At 35.9% G+C, this 17,869-nt stretch overlaps 1 protein-coding gene across 6 annotated transcripts in view; it reads right to left on the bottom strand.

Annotated features, from left to right (window-relative positions):
* Brcc3 (BRCA1/BRCA2-containing complex, subunit 3) overlaps window positions 1-17,869 on the bottom strand; it is a 39,075-nt gene that overhangs the window by 20,004 nt on the left and 1,202 nt on the right. For all 6 annotated transcript variants that reach the window (XM_030251295.1, NM_001358736.1, NM_001166459.1 and 3 more), the window contains exons 3-5: window positions 17,234-17,288; window positions 12,801-12,920; window positions 147-234 (exon numbers count right to left, since the gene is read on the bottom strand). In XM_030251295.1, coding sequence (XP_030107155.1) covers window positions 147-234; window positions 12,801-12,920; window positions 17,234-17,288 — 263 coding nt within the window. The remainder of the gene's footprint in view (window positions 1-146; window positions 235-12,800; window positions 12,921-17,233; window positions 17,289-17,869) is intronic.

The following is a 17,869-nucleotide window of genomic DNA, read 5'->3' as shown; positions in this document are numbered from 1 at the left end:
CATTGAAAACTTCAGCTACCCCCAAAACTTGATAACTCCCTCAAGGTCTAGAAGATAGGCTTTGGAAGTGACAAAAATATTTTTTAGAATAAAAGCCTTTTGATGACTGTGATATGTAATGGAGGAGAAATGATATAAAAACTTACCAACATGTGAAGGCCAAACAGTTATATGAGGGTGGGAATGATACCAGCCAACAACTCTCATGGGACGACCTGTTAGTTCAGCCAACCTGTATGTTTGTCAAGGTCTTTTCAAAATAAAAAAAAATCTTTATGCTTATAATAAAGGGTCAAAATACATAATTAATGGTGAAATAAGGTTCATGACCAGAACTGCCAATGTTATACCTTAAAGTTAGTCTTTTCTTTAAATATTATTTGTATTTCTATTACATTATCTTATTCTAATTGTGCAAATGTTTGGTTATCCAAATCTTTCCATTCTCTGCAAAGAAGCTTGTTTCAACCTTCAGGATTCTTTTATATTTTCAACTTGAGAATCTTCTGACTTCTCTGTCCACTCCCACTTTTGGTAAAGAAACATAATAAAGTGTGTGTGTGTGTGTACATGTCCATTGGTTCTCAACCTTCCTAGTGATGCAACCCTTTAATACAGTACCTTGTGTTGTAGTGATCCTCAACCATAAAATTATCTTTTTGCTACTTAATAACTATAATTGTACATTATGAATGACAGTTCAGTTTCTTCTATCCTGTAAAATGCTGCCTAGTTTTCCTACAAATTACCTATATTAAAACATAACCAACGACTGACATCTTGACTTAAATGAGTGTACCACATAATTTTGATTTACATATCCTTGATGGCTATATATTAAACACTTTAAAAATATTTATTGGCTGGTCATATTTCTTTTATAAAATAAGATCTATTTATTTTTATATTATGAAGTAACTACAGAGGCTTCTTCTTTTGAGAACATGAGTTATTAAAGAGAATTTAATGCCATATGAATAAAAATGTAATTGAGGGACTAAAGAGGTTAAAAGCAGTGTCTGCTCTTGCAGTGGACCTGGGTTCAATTCCCAGCACCCAAATAGCAGCTAACAGCCATTTGTAACTCCACTGCCTAAGAGATTTGATGCCTTCTTCCAGCCTCCAAGACATTGTATGCACATGGTGAATAAATATGCATGCAGGCAAAACACCCATGCGCATTAAAAAATGAAAATGATAATGAAACTGAAAAACCCTAAGTGAAGTGGTTCAAATGGCCATTCTAACTGTACTGAGATGTATAAAGTTGGAAACTGGGCAATTGTTTGAGTGGCTAGCTTAAACTACCTGGGGAGGTTTATGAGTTAATTAGAAGAAAGTGATTTTTTTTTTAAAGAAAGTACTGTCTACTCAATTCATTGATTGGCTGGGTTTCCTGGTGCTTAATTCTTGCAATTCTTTATACATTCCAGATATTAACTGCTTGTCTACAGTACAGCCAACAAAGATCTTCTCCCATTCTGTGTATATATAGGTACAGGTCATAGAACTAGAAGTGGAACCACAAAAGGGGAAAAGAGGTGCTGAGGAAGGGGATATGAAGGGTAACAAAACATATAGGACATGAAAACAGAAAAGGCTAACTGGAGGTACAGGAATATTGGGAGAAGGGGAAAGAGCAACAAAAATAAATTGTTTTAAAGTGCAATAAAGAAAACTAATTGTATGTTGATTTTAAAAAATAAAATATTAAAAGAAAAACATACTCAGAGGCTGGAGAGATTACTTAGTGGTTAAAGACCACTGGCTACTTTTTCAGAGAACTGAGGTTTGATTCTCAGCATCTGCATAGCAACTCACAACCATCTGTAACTTCAGTTCCAAGAGAATCAACACCCTTTTCTAGCCTTCAAGGGCACCAGGCACACATAAAGCCCATATATACACGCAGGCAAAACACTCACATACATAAAATTAAGTGTGTATATATGAGTGGTGTGCACGCACACACCCTACATACACTACATTTTATACAAATAAACCTGAGGCCCAATACAAGAGTTTTTGAGCTAGGATCTCACCATGTAGGCAAGGCAGGCCTCAAATTTGCAATCCTCCTGCCTCTGCTTGCCACATGCTGAAATTACAGATGGAACCAACACACTTTGCTTTAATGTTTTTAATGTTCAAATGACAAGAAAATTTTGCTTATTCTTTTAGCCTATCTCTTAAGCCATAGATTGAGAAGAATGTATCACATGGCAGTGAAGAGTAGATGTGGCAATCTGTTTAATATGTTTAGCTCTGTGCCTGCCTCCCAGTAAATGCTTGACAAATTCAACTATAATGGTGAAGTACAGTCTTATATCCAGCCATTACCTGTTTGGGAATGAACTAGTTTCCACTTGAATATAAGTAATCTCAATAATAAACAGTCTTTTTATAACTATAAGAATTTTATATGGCCAGTTATTTGTTTTTAAAATATACAGAATGACAATGTTCGATAGATAGGAAACAAAGTAAGCCTGTGAGGTGACTTCCAGACTACACAGAATATGGAAGGAAAACTGAAGTCAAGCCTTAGAAGTAAGGAAAACCTCCTATAATCAGTTATTCTGCTCCATACAGTTCACCATGAAAAGGCTCAGATGCTCTCCAAGTTGCTTAACATCAGCTTAGAAGTGAGCTCATGGATCTATATAGCAATACAGAAAAACCTAGAGGATAAGGACATCAAACCCCACATTATTAGAGAAGAACACATTTGTGATTGTCAAGGGTTAGTTGTGGCAGGAAAAAGTTGGGTGGGTGTATGAAATGTAGAATGAGAAAATGGTGTTATATCTTTAAAACTTTTTTTATTATATTTTTATTAGATATTTTCTTCATTTACATTTCAAATGCTATCCCGAAAGTTCCCTATCCCCCCCCCCCCCCCGCTCTGCTCCCTTACCCAACCACTCCCACTTTTTGGCCCTGGCGTTCCCCTGTACTGGGGCGTATAAAGTTTGCAAGACTAAGGGGCCTCTCTTTCCAATGATGGCCGACTAGGCCATCTTCTGCCACATATGCAGCTAGAGACACCAGCTCTGGGGGGTACTGGTTGGTTCATATTTTTGAACTTTTATTATTATTGTGTGTATGATTTGCTGTACCTTTAAGTGGGTTCTAAGGATAGAATTTAAGTCATCAAGCTTCTGTGGAAAGCACATGGAACTATCTTGCTGATCCCCAGCTTTGAAAGTTGACTATTTCAGAAGTTATATATATCATGTGACAAAGTAGCACAGAACTTTAAATATTCTATCACTGTCAATTTCCTATCTTTTTTTATGCCATAAATTTGTAATATAGAGCTAACAGATAAAATAGGTCAAGGTTACAAAGACATTCTCTGCATTATTTTTGTAAATTCTAATAGATTTATAAAGATTTCAGACACAGAATTTTTGTAAATATAAAGGGCAGTCAGGATTAATAAGTTAATATAAAGATATAAAAAGAACCACAATTATATTGGGGAGCACTATATACTTACCCTAAGTAAATAGGAAAAATTACCACCCTTTTTGCAAAAAGATAATTTTATATATATAAAATACCCGTATTAACAAAAAAGATTGTCAAGCCAATATAAAAACAAAGGAAATAACCAGATAATATTGTAAAAAAATATTATTAGTTCTTAAAAATAAAAACCTCATTTTAAACTGCACATAATGGTACACATCTTTTATCACAGAGGCAGATGGATCTCTTTGAGTCTGAAAGAAACCTGGTCTACACAGTGAGTTCCAGGCCAACAAGAGTTACATAGTGAGACCTAGTCTCAAAAAGATAAAAACCAAAAAAACATCAACAAGAAAAACCTAAGTTTACTCATAAAAAAAAAAAAATACAAGTGTGTTCCAAGGTAGCCAGAGCTACATAGTGAGACCTGTCTTTAAAATAAGTAAATACACAAATAAATAAAAACAAAATTAAAAGTTGAAAGAAATGAAACTATTTTATTTTTGAAACAGAGTGTCACTATATCCCCCAGGCTGGCCTCTACCTTGTAAGTACTGGGGCTACAGAAATGTGCCATCATCCTCTATTTTGCTGGGCACATTAGCAATAGTGAAACACAGAAGAATTATATAGATGAGCTATCACATTTGGGGGTCTGTCCTGTTATTCAAGCCCCAGCTTCATATAGATGTGGAACCTTGTAGTAGCTGACTGGCAACCAGTTTGCTTTGAATCTTCATAAAGTAATTGATAGCGTTCATGGCCAGGCTTTTCTTCTCTATAGAGATTATCACATTTTTTGGGATTCAGTAGAACGTGTATGTAGGTGCATATTCTAAGAAATGTTAGCAAAGTTTTCAAAGTTTTGGTTGGTAAAAATCTATCTGATAAAGAAGTATCTCAACAATCGAATTCTTTAATTCCTTCAATAAATAACTGTGGAAAAATTGAAAGGCAAGGAAGTAGGCCATGCTAAAAGAAACTGGTGATAATTCTTCCATCCTAATATGGGATTCTGATTGACAATTAGAGCTTGTACTTTCTGGTGACAGAGTTGCTACACAGGGGCTAGAGAGATGCCTTACTGGTTAAGAGTCTATACTGTACTTACAGAAGCTGTAAGTTTGGTTACCAGCAAGACCATATCAGGCAATTCAAACCTGCTTGCAACTCAGCCCTATGGGATCCAATGCCCTCTTCTGGACTTTTTAGGCACCTTTATTCACATATGGTACACATACCCACACATAAAATAATAAAATACATATTTTAAGATTGTTGCATTATAATACCCAAATATTGCCAGGAGAGAACTGGTCTCCCAGGAGTGCTGGCACCCCTGTGAGCACAGGTAAGACTACCACTTCTGTAGCCCCAAACCTAGGATACCCAAGATATAAGATACAATTTGCTAAACACATGAAACTCAAGAAGAATGAAGACTGAAGTGTGGACACTATGCCCCTCCTTAGAATTGGGAACAAAACACCCATGGAAGGAGTTACAGAGACAAAGTTTGGAGCTGAGATGAAAGGATGGACCATGTAGAGACTGCCATATCCAGGGATCCACCCCATAATCAGCACCAAACGCTGACACCATTGCATACACTAGCAAGATTTTATTGAAAGGACCCAGATGTAGCTGTCTCTTGTGAGACTATGCCGGGGCCTAGCAAACACAGAAGTGGATGCTCACAGTCAGCTAATGGATGGATCACAGGGCTCCGAATGGAGGAGCTAGAGAAAGTACCCAAGGAGCTAAAGGGATCTGCAACCCTATAGGTGGAACAACATTATGAACTAACCAGTACCCCGGAGCTCTTGACTCTAGCTGCATATGCATCAAAAGATGGCCTAGTCGGCCATCACTGGAAAGAGAGGCCCATTGGACTTGCAAACTTTATATGCCCCAGTACAGGGGAACACCAGGGCCAAAAAGGGGGAGTGGGTGGGTAGGGGAGTGGGGGTGGGTGGGTATGGGGGACTTTTGGTATAGCATTAGAAATGTAAATGAGCTAAATACCTAATAAAAAATGAAAAAAAAAAAAAAGACTACCACTTCTGCTCCGAGGGACCCGCCCAGAGACCTCAGAAAACAGGAACCAAGGAGGAGCCTGGGACAAGATCCTTCCAGTTTCCATCTGTACCTGGAGCTGATCCTGTGCCACAGTGCTCCATACACAAATACTGTGCCAGCAGAGAGCTGGTCTCCTAGGAGTGCAGGCACACTAGTGAGCACAGGTAACTCACCACTTCTGCTCTGAGGGACCTGCCCGGAGACCTCAGGACACAGGAACCAAGGAGCAGCCTGGGACAGAATCCTTCAAGTTTCTATCTGTGCCCTGGAACTGACCCTGTGCCAAAGCTTTCTATATCCAAATTCCTCCCAGAGAGAAGGGGTCTCCCAGGAGTACTGACACACAGGCTTGTAGGAGGGAAAAGCCACAGTCAGAGACAGCAAGACCAACAAACACCAGAGATATCCAGATGAAGAAAGGCAAGGGCAAAAACATAAACAACAGAAACCAAGGGTTACTTGGCATCATCAGAACACAATTCTTCCACCAAAGCAAGTCATGGATACACCATCACAATGGAAAAGCAAGACTAGGATCTAAAATCACTTCTCAAGATGATAATAGAGGACTTTAAGAAAGACATAAATTACTCCCTTAAAGAACTACATAAGAACACAGGTAAATAGCTAGAAGCCCTTAAAGAGGAAACACAAATATCCCTTAAAGAACTACAGGAAAACACACAAAAAAAAAAACAATCCAAGATTTAAAAATGGAAATAGAAACAATAAAGATATCACAAAGGGAGACAACCCTGGAGACAGAAAACCTAGGAAAGAGATCAGAAGTCATAGATGTAAGCATCACCAACAGAATACAAGAGATAGAAGAGAGAATCTCAGGTGCAGAAGATACCATAGAAAACATTGACTTAACAGCCAGAGAAAATACAAAATGCAAAAAGATCCTAACCCAAAACATCCAGGAAATCTAGGACACAATGAGAAGACCAAACCTAAGGATAATAGGTATAGATGCTCATGAACATACAAGAAGCCTACAGAACTCCAAATAGACTGGATCAGAAAAGAAATTCCTCCTGTCAGATAATAATCAAAACACCAAATGCACTAAACAAAGAAAGAATATTAAAAGCAGTAAGGGAAAAAGGTCAAGTAACATATAAAAGCAGATGTATCAGAATTACACCAGACTTCTTACCAGAGACTATGAAATCTAGAAGATTCTGGGCAGATGTCACACAGAAACTAAGAACATAAATGCCAGCCTAGACTACTATACTCAGCAAAATTCTCAATTACCATAGATGGAGAAACCAAGATATTCCATTACAAAACCAAATTCACACAATATCTTTCCACAAATCCTGCCCTACAAAGGATAATAGATTGAAAATACCAACACAAGGAGGGAAACTGTACCCCAGAAAAAGCCAGAAATTAATCTTTCAACAAACCCAAAAGAAGATAGCCACATAAACATTATTCCACCTCTAACAACAAAAATAACAGGAAGTAGCAGTCACTTGCCCTTAATATCTCTTAATATCAATGGACTCAATTTCCCAATAAAAAGACATAGACTAACAAACCAGATACGTAAACAGGACCCAGCATTTTGCTGCATACAGGAAATGCACCTCAGTGACAAAGACAGACACTACCTCAGAGTAAAAGGGTAGAAAACAATTTTCCAAGCAAATGGTCCCAAGAAACAAGCTGGAGTAGCCATTCTAACATCGAATAAAATCGACTTTCAACCAAAAGTTATGAAGAAGGATAAGGAAGGACACTTTATACTGGGCAAAAGAAAAAAAAATCTACCTAGATGAACTCTCAATTCTGAATATGTATGCTTTAAATGCAATGGCACTCACATTCATAAAAGAAACTTATTGGGGGCTGGAGAGAAGGCTCAGTGGTTAAAAGCACTGACTGTTCTTCTGTAGGTCCTGAGTTCAAATTCCAACAACCACACAGTGGCTCACAACCATCTGTATTGAGATTGGATGCCCTCTTCTGGTGTGTATGAAAACAGCTACAGTGTACTTACATATAATAAAGAAAGAAAGAAATCTTAAAAAAAATAATCTGATGCTGTGTCTGAAAATGGCTACAGTGTACTCACATACATAAATAATTTATAATTTCTTCTGGTGTGTCTGAAGACAGCTACAAGTGTCTACATAAATAAATCTTTTTTTTAACAAAACTAAAGCTCAAAGCACACATTGCACCGCACACAAAAATAGTGGGGGACTTCAACACCCCACTCTCATCAACGGACAGATCATAGAAACAGAAACTAAACAGAGATACAGTAAAACTAACAAGTGATGGACCAAATGGATTTAACATATATTTATACAACATTTCATCCTAAGTCAAAAGAATATACCTTTTTCTAAGCCCCTCATGGTACATTCTCCAAAACTGACCATATAATCGGTCACAAAACAGGCCTCAACAGATACAAGAAGATTGAAATAATCTCATGTATCCTATCAGATCACCATGCACTAAGGCTGGTCTTCAATAACAACAAAAACAACAGAAAGCCTACATACAAAAGGAAGCTGAACAACACCCTACTTAATGATAACTTGGTCAAGCAAGAAACAAAGAAAAAAATTAAAAACTTTTTAGAATTAAATGAAATTGAAGGCACAACATTCCCAAACTCATGGGACACAATGAAAGCAGTGCAAAAAGGAAAGCTCATAGCTCTGAGTGCCTCCTGAAAGAAACTGGAGAGAGCATACACTACCAGCTTAACAGCACACCTGAAAGCTCTAGAACAAAAAGAAGCAAATCCACCCAAGAGGAATAGACGGCAGGAAATAATCAAACTCAGGGCTGAAATCAACCAAGTAGAAACGAAAGGAACTATACAAAGAATCAACAAAACCAAGAGCTGGTTCTTTGAGAAAATCTTTTTCTTTTTTCCTTCCTTCATTCATTCTTTGTTTTTTGGTTTTTTTTTTTATCACATATAGGTTAACAGGAGTATTTTATTGACTGATGATTTACTATTGCAAGTGCCATCCCTGAACAGTTGGAATAAGAAATCAATCTGCATAAGATAGTAATTCTATTCCTTCATGACCTCTTCTTCAGTGCCTGCCTCCAAGTTCATGTTTGATTTCCTGTCTTGACTACCATTCATAATGTGCTGTAAGATATAAGATGAAATAAACTCTTTCCTCTCTAAGAAATAAATAAATAAAAATAAAAAAGGTTCAGAGCTAGTAATGACAAAAAAAGAAAAGATTGTTGCATTACACATATCACCATGATGTAAAATGAAGTAAACTATATTTTAATAACATAAGAAGCTTTATACTCTAACAAAATTTGTAGAGGTGGCTAATAATATGGTCCTGCAGTTTAAATATACAGAAATGATGAATATCAATGCCATCAAGTTTCAATGCTCCAACTGATACAGCAGAGCGACTTATGTGTTCAGAAACCCTGCAATGAATGACTGCTACATTAGGCTAAGAAAGCAGCAGTGATGACATTAACTAGATAAAAAGCTACTATTGCCCTAAAGGAACAGATTTCGTAGATGATAGAAAATGCATAAAACTAAAGACAAAAAAAAAAACCCAACCAACCAACCAACCAAACAAACCTATAGGAGGTAATGAAGAGATGTCTGGCTGCTCTTCCAGAGGACCCAAATCCATAGACTCCAACTCCAGGGGAATCTGATACCCTCTTCTAGGCCTCCTTGGGCCTTAGGCATACACATGGCATACATAGATGCAGGCAAAACAACCATATACTTAAAACAAACACAGCTTTTTTTTTTTAAAGGATAGTAGCAATTTTTCATGATTATTTTATGTAATTTGTTAAATATTTGATAAATTTGTGTAAACAGTTCTATTAAAAGCTAAAATTGTTTCAAAATATAAACACACAAAGCATAAATATACTTGAATATTAAAATATTATATGACTAGTAAGAGTATATTTTTATGTATAAGCAATCCATGATCTTTGAAAAAGAGGTAGTTTTTTTTAAAGATTTATTTATTTTATGTATGTGAGTACACTGTGGCTGTCTTCAGACACACCAGAAGAGGGCATCAGATCCCATTACAGATAGCTGTGTGCCATTATATGATTGCTTGGAATTGAACTCAGGACCTCTGGAAGAGCAGTCAGTGCTCAGAACCCCTGAGCCATCTCTCCAGCCCCGAAAAGTATTTTTAAAAGGTTGTATACAATCTAGACCATTCTATATCTTACTCATATTTCAAAGTATTATAAAATATAAAAATTTGAAATATGTAAAGAAAATATATGATATCAACAAAATACTCTAAATGTATATAAAAATTTTAAATCCTAAAATCTAGACACAGGAAGAAGAAAGTAAAATTATTGCTTCTGTATTTCCTGTCTGACTGGAAGACTGTACTCCAAGTAATAAGAACATATTGGTGGCACATGCCTTTAATCCTAGTAGCACTTGGAGGCAGAGGCAGGTGGATTTGAGTTCAAGGTCAGCCTCATCTGCAAAGCAAGTTCCAGGACAGTCAGGACTACACAGAAAATGTCTGTCTTGGAAAAAAAAAAAAAGAAGAACAGATATTGATGGTACAAAGTGTGTATTTTGTTACTGAATTCCACTAAATTATTAACATAGAAATGTTAAATTCAATATTAACAATTTATTATAAAATGGACCTATCCCATAATCAGCCTCCAAACACTGACACCATTGCACACACTAGCAAGATTTTGCTAAAAGGACCCAGATAGAGCTGTCTCTTGTGAGACTATGCCAGGACCTAGAAAACACAGAAGTGGATGCTCACAGTCAGCTATTGGATGGATCACAGGGTCCCCAATGGAGGAGCTAGAGAAAGTACCCAAGGAGCTAAAGGGATCCGCAACCCTATAGGTGGAACAACAATATGAACTAACCAGTACCCCCAGAGCTCCTGTTTCTAGCTGCATATGTATCAGAAGATGGCCTAGTTGGCCATCAGTGGAAAGAGAGGCCCATTGGTCTTGCAAACTTTATATGCCTCAGTACAGGGGAACGCCAGGGCCAAGAAGTGGGAGTAGGTGGGTGGGGGAGTGGATGGGGAGGGCATGGGGGACTTTTGGGGTAGCATTGGAAATGTAAATGAAGAAAATACCTAAATAAAATAAAATAAAAAAAATAAAATGGACCTATAGATAAAAAAGTAAATTTTAAATATAGATAGTATACATGAACAGTGTAAACTTTGAAAAGTATACAAAAAAAATCTAGGTATGAGGTCTGTTGGCTGATACCTGCAATCCCAGCACTCAAATAGAGGCCAAACCAGACAGTATAAGACCTCTTCTTAAAAACCCCAAAATAATAAGGTACAAAAATTATTTAAAAATTCATTTTCTCCAGTCTTATGCACGGATAGAGTCAGGACACTTAGTCCAGTAGAACAAACAATAAACCAGCAGAGGCACTGATGCAAGTTCAACTTGCCATAGGTAAGGCATACAATTCAGACTACAGGAAAATAAATCATTCTTTGGTTATCTTTAGCATGGAATTACATGTTAAGTTCTCCAAACTGCATTTTCTGAGGGAAAGTTTCATAAACTAATCTTTTCAAGGATAAGATAGAGAACAACCTAGAAATCAGAAAAACTGGAAGGGTAAGAAGGAATAGAGAGTTAATATGTAAGACGTATGATGGGAGGAAAAGGGGACTGCCTATAAAGCTCACTGTTACTGTTTTTTATCCTAAGACCTATGAATATTTATGAGCAGGACCATCTAAAACTTTTATTTCTTCCAATAAAAGAAACAGGAAGAAATGAAATTCTAATGAACCTGGGATGAGGAGATGGCTCAGTTCACAAAGTACTTGCCTTGTAAGTGCAAGGTCTTGCATTCCATGCCCAGAACTCATAATCCAGTCAGAATGGCTATCATCAAGTAAACAAATAATGGGTCTGGATAGATGGCTCAGTGGTTAAAATTGTTTGTTGCTCTTGAAGAGGACCCAGGCTCAATTCCCAGCACCTATGTGGTGACTCACAGCCATCTATCTGTAACTCAAGTTCTAGGGGATCTAAATGACTTCTCATCTCTACAGACACAAGGTACATATATGATATAAGACATACATTCAAGAAAAACATTCATATAAATAAAATAAATCTTAATTTAAAAATGAAAACAATTAATCCCAGCACTTGGGAGGCAGAGGCAGGCGGATTTCTGAGTTCGAGGCCAGCCTAGTCTACAGAGTGAGTTCCAGGACAGCCAAGGCTACACAGAGAAACTCTGTCTTGAAAAACCAAAATAATAATAATAGAAATAATAATAAATTTAAAAAATGAAAACAAATGCTAGCAAGGTTATAGGGGAAAGGAACTATTATTGGTGGGAGTGTAAACTGGTACCATGATGATGGAAATCAGTATTAAAGTTCCTCAAATATATAACTCAAATATAACTACAATAAGACACAGCTATACCATTCCCAGGAATATACTCCAAAAAATCCATAACCTAATACTGAGATACTTGTACACTCATGTTCATTGATGCTCCATTCATAATAACAAGGAAATAAGCAGCCTAGATGCCATCAATCAATAAATAGATAATTAAAATATGGTATAAACACACAATAAAATCATTATTGATCCTTTAGGATTTATAAGTAAACAGAGTTAGAAAATATTATATTGAATGAGGTAAACCAGACCCAGAAAGACAAACAATATATGTTCTTTTTCATATTTGGATCCTAGCTTTTAACTTTTATATATGTGTATTTTCATGGGAATAAATGTGTGTACACATGAGGAAACCACAAAGGGGCCCATGAGGGGTAGGAATAAAGCTTTAAGAAAGCAGGATGGACTGAGTAATAGAACACATTGTGTAAGCAAAAAGAAAATACTTCGGACAGATTTAAGTGGGCAGCAAGTTGAGGGAGCAGGGAGATGAATGAACAGATGGAATAAGGGGAGTCCACTGAAAGTAAGAATGTAGGAAAAGATATAAAAACTTGCTACTTTGTAAAGTAAATTTTTTAAAGGTAGAAAATGTTTAAGAAACAATACCTGAATACATACATACACACGGGGGGGGGGGGGGGACAGGGGGAGAGAGATGATTTTTCCAAATAATTAGATCTAAAGGGTAAATACGAAGAAGGGGAATATTCACCAGGAAGAAAATTTATGGAACCAACTAAAGAAGATAGCAATTACATTGGTATAGCCCAGAGCCTACAAAGCATCTCATGCATTATTAAGGATATTTCTGCCTCTGTTGAAGCTGCAGACAGCTGCTCTGGAGAAATTTCTACACGGTCCTTTCTCTTGTCAGAACGCCGCAAGATGATGACAGAATGGATATGAACAATTCTGATGGTATCCATCTAAAGGGAAAGCCATAGAAATGGTTACTTCTGTGTTTGGCCAATAATACTTCCTTCCCCAATTGCCTATAATTATAGGATTACATTTTATTAAAGTAGCAGTAGGAAATTTCACTTTCAAAAACTGATGCTTTTCTTATGAATGCAATTTTGGTTTATTTAATTATTATTATTATTATTGTATTTTTGAGACAGTTTCATGTAGTCCAGGTGGGCCTTCAACTTGCTATATAGGTTTTGGATGGGTTTGAACTCCTGATCCTCCTACCTCTGCTTCCCAAGTGCTATAGTTATAGGCATGCATCACTATTCCCAGTAAATAAATGTTTTAAATGCACCATATCCCAATCAAGATATATATTTCAGAGTATTTAGATCAAGAATGTACTTTTTGAATATTCATCTAAGTTGTACAAAATGCATTATCATATTAAGGAATATAAGACAGTGTTCAAAAGGCAAGGAGTATGGTTGAGAAGAAAGTAGTATAGATGAAACTTCACAAAAATAATGAAGACAATTGGTGCTAGAACTGAGAAGACTAATTAGAAAAAAATATTCATAGAGAAGGTAGGCAAATGTATGTATTTGTTGATTGCTGTGTAGGGACATATAGAATTTCTATAGTTGCCAAATAGATATGTAAACTACAAAAGAGGTACAGTGTGAGTAAAATGTTTGAGAGATTTTCAGAGTTTGAGGTAGAATGGTAAACAGTAAGGCTAAGAACAGACAGAATGAAAAAATGTAGAAAGTTTTTAATATCACGCAATGGCTTACAGGATGAACAGGAAGAAAGAAAATTAAATATGGCAATGTTTTTTTAAGTAGTGTTGTAGCTTAGGTTCAAGCAGAATCAGTTGGGAACCATCAACAAAACTTTCATAAGGTAATCACCAGAGGCCTGGGCCCTAAATCAAGAGGGGTGCCCACATTTAGAATATTGTAGAGTAAAAGGGAGAAGAAAGACAAAGAAGACATAAAGAGCAGAGAAATGGTTCAAGTTTGGGGTAGGGATGGAGAGTAGCCTTCAATGTCAGAAGTGAAAGGACAAAGATGAAATCTGAAAGCAAGTTTTTGAAGGAAGCTATGATCTCCCTACTGTACAATATAGAAGCCATTAGGCATAACTCTTAAAATATGTCAAGTCTAATTTTTAAATAAGCCATAAATGTAATACCCACTGTGATTAAAAGGCTTATCTGTGATTAAGGGGCTAGAGAGATGGCTCAGTGCTGGGTGCTATTCCAGAGGTCCCAATTCAATTCTCAACAACCACATGGTTGCTCACAACCATCTGTAATGGGATGTGATGCCCTCTTCTGGTGTCCCTGAAGATCGCTACAGTGTACTCATATACAATAAATAAATAAATAAATAAATCTTTAAAAGTCTTACTACAAAGAGGGAGTGGGAAGAATGTGAACTATGTCAACATTTCTTAACTACTGACTACATATTGAAATAATGCTTTTCATATTAGATCTAAATGAAATATAACCTTATATTAACTTTACTTTCATCTTTTGGCTGTAGTTACTTACTAAAGAAAGTGTGAATGTAGTTGAAAGAATAGTCAGCATTTTGGTAGGATAAACTATCCTGAACAGACAAAAATCAAGACAAGGTACAATTTGCATAAAAAATACTGACTATTCTTTTAAAAATTAATAAGATGTTGCTCAAAGAATAACCTTTCTTTTTGTTGTTGTTTGACAAGGTCTCAAGTCTATAGCCTAGGATGGTCTGCAACTCACTTTGCAGCTTAGGTTAGCCTGAAATTCACAATAATCCTTCTGCTCCAACCTCCTTAGCGCTGAGACTCAAGTGTAAACAATCACACCTGGCTTTATAATTTGTTGAAAACACAACACAGATAGCTCTATAGAGTTTAAATCTCAGAAGGTTGTTATGCTTTTCTATTATTGTCTTACTTGGAGTTTCTATAAATCATGTGTTGCTATTTTATGGTTCAGTAGCTTTTCACACATTCTCCCTTCTGTGTAAATATTTTCACAAATATTCTGAGAGCACTTTCATATTAAGTTCCTGATCATATAATAAGCATAAAATCATTTTCTCCTGCATACGTATTCTTTCATAATCATTATGCACCTATTTTTACTAGAACACACACTGTGTCATAATTATTTTCACACTTTTCTCCTCTATTAGGATGCAAGCTTCTCAGGAACAGAGACCATTTTTTATTTATGCTTTCTCACCAGTAACTACTACAATGTATGGCAGGCATAAAACAGATGAAAAAGAAAATTAGAAACAGATATAGATGCATACATAGCCTCTCAAAGAATAACAAGACAAATAACTGACTTTTCAACAGGAACTATGAAATCCCAAAGATTATATCTTAGAATACTAAAATAAAATAGATGCAAACCAGGAATTCTATAGTCAAAGAATGTATCCTTTAAACTGCAGATAAAATAAAAGACATATTCAGATATCCAATGGAGGGAATTATAAAAACAGAAATGTTATAGTTCTTCAGAAAGAAAGGTAATTCCAGAAAATTACAAAAAGGAAAGTGCCATATAAATATCTGTATAAACACAATGAATACAGAGTGTACAAAATAGTAGTAATAATGTTAAATAAAGCTTTTATACATACATACATATACAATATATAATATACTAATATATGTAATTAAAAGGTATGACAATAACCCAAAAAGTAAAGGGTATAAATTAACATAACAAATGTTCTAAAATTTTATTATGAATACTCCCCAACTTATAATTATTTTACCAAGGATTTTTCAACTTTACATTGATGGGGAGGTGGTATACATTAGACAGAAATTGTACTCTAAATTTGAGTCTTCCTAGGAAGTCTGGTACTTTAGGTGTATTATACACTTGGGTGTATGATATTTTCACCTTAGAGTGAGTTTATTAAGATATTACAAAATTGTATTGGAAAAACAGTAAAAATAGTTGTATTACACTTAACAAATGAAGAAAACATATTAAAATATGTAGAATAACCAGTAAAAAATAAAAGGTTATTGTAACTAATAAATGGAGGGCCAAATAGAATAATAAAATATATTTGAATAATACAAAAGAAAGTAAGAAAAGAGAAAAAGAGTAATTCAAGACAAAAGGTAGATTAAATAGTAAGCAAGAAAATGGCAATTAAAATTTATATATAAATTAGTAACTACTAAAAATAACAAACTCCAAATAAAAAGATCAAGGGGAATAAAAAAGTTTACAAAAGAGTATTGACCAAAGGGATATATAGAATTAATAAGAAGGCTTTTGTTCCTTTTAAAAACTGAGAGTGACTTAAGTATATCATTTGTAGCCTTATACATAGGAAAAATGTTATGGTAAATCTAGGTTGTCAATTTGGTTGGGTTGAATGGTTTCTTGAGTAAGATTAGGGACACTCCCTGTTGGTGTGCCCATTCCAGCATTTTAAAGGAGGACTGATTTACAGGAGAGTAGCAGGAGAGTCTTTCCCCCTGGATGTGGATTCTCCATGCAATAGTCTGGGAATCCAGATGAAATTAAAGAAAGAGAAGAGCAGGGCAGGCTAGTTCCATCCTTCCTGAGCTAGTGCATGTAGCATTGTATCTATCACCAACAGCCACCAGACCCAATAGCCTTCAGCCATCCAGTGAAGATGCACACCAGCTAAACTCCTGGGAGTTTCTAGGCCTGCAGTAGAGCTACAGCATTTATCCTCCTTGAGCTGAGGCTTTCATTTTCTTGATTTAGCCTGTATGGAATTATCCCACTCTCCAGCAAGCACACGGCCAATTTTGGACCACCCAGGCCCCAACTGGGTAATAAATCCTATAAATTTCCTCTTGTAAGAAAGAGATTTCAATTCTATTGCTTCTGTTCCTCTAGAAAACTTTAATACAGGAATTAAGGAGGCTTAGAGGTTATAGTGAAGGAATTTGTATATAGGAAATAAAGATAGTAAGTAAGTAAGTAGATGCTTTCCCTAGTAGCTTGGAGAAAGGATAAGAAACAATTACTTTTACTGTACTTTACAGACTCCTTGGGCTCTAATATATTGAAGGAAAATCTAACTAGTTTTATACAATTAGCCTAGAGAATGGCAGGAAAACTGAGGTGGGAATGAACACTCAGGAGAAAAGCCAGAAACTAACTAGGTCCCATTCTCATGAGATTTTTCATCTGATTTTAGTATGGAAAAAAACTATGCTGCACAATTACAAAGTGGATTAATATCCTGGCTGAAGTCCTCAAACAGACTGCTGAACTTTCTCCCCAATCATAAATTTTGATCATCCAGAATTTTATCATACATACCTTTTCTTGGACTGTGCGCATTTCCGTTCCAGTGTATGTAAATTTGGAGTCACTCCTATTGGAGATAGATTAGAAAAGAGAGTAATTGTGGTTTAGAATAGAAAAAGGAGTCAAGGAAAACTAACATAAACAGTTTTTGCAATGTAACCTTAGCTGAAACAGAAGAGGGAGGAAGAAGAACAGAGTAGATTCCAGGTTTTAAGGAGAAGGCTTGATAAACAATAAGCTACGCTTTGCAGTTTAAACAATAGAGACTCAAAGGTTTTACCATCTCTGAAGCTTTTAAGCTACTAGGATCTGTAGGATTCACAGGGGTGGGACAGAAATCCACTGATAATTTAGATGGGTAATGGGTCAACAAGGGAAAAGCCTCTCAATATGTAGGCATTATCTGCCATAAGGAAAGTAAGTGGCCTATCCCTGGTGTTTCAGGGAAGAGAGATATAAAACAAATAAAGCGAGAAAATGGAATGTAATAGAACCAAATGTCAAGTATATTGATAGTCATTTTTAATAAGCTGCCTTTATTCCAGTCAACAAAGTTCTATTCATTTAGCTATTATGCAGTAATCAGTTAGGCTCTGGATCTCCAACAAAATTCTATGTTTAAGAACTTTTACAAATTCACTTATGATG

The sequence above is a fragment of the Mus musculus genome, chromosome X, assembly GCF_000001635.26.
Source record: "Mus musculus strain C57BL/6J chromosome X, GRCm38.p6 C57BL/6J".
In the NCBI taxonomy this organism is placed as follows: Eukaryota; Metazoa; Chordata; class Mammalia; order Rodentia; family Muridae; genus Mus; species Mus musculus.
Note: the sequence above shows the minus strand (reverse complement) of the source record. Positions and strands in the feature narration are given on the sequence as shown.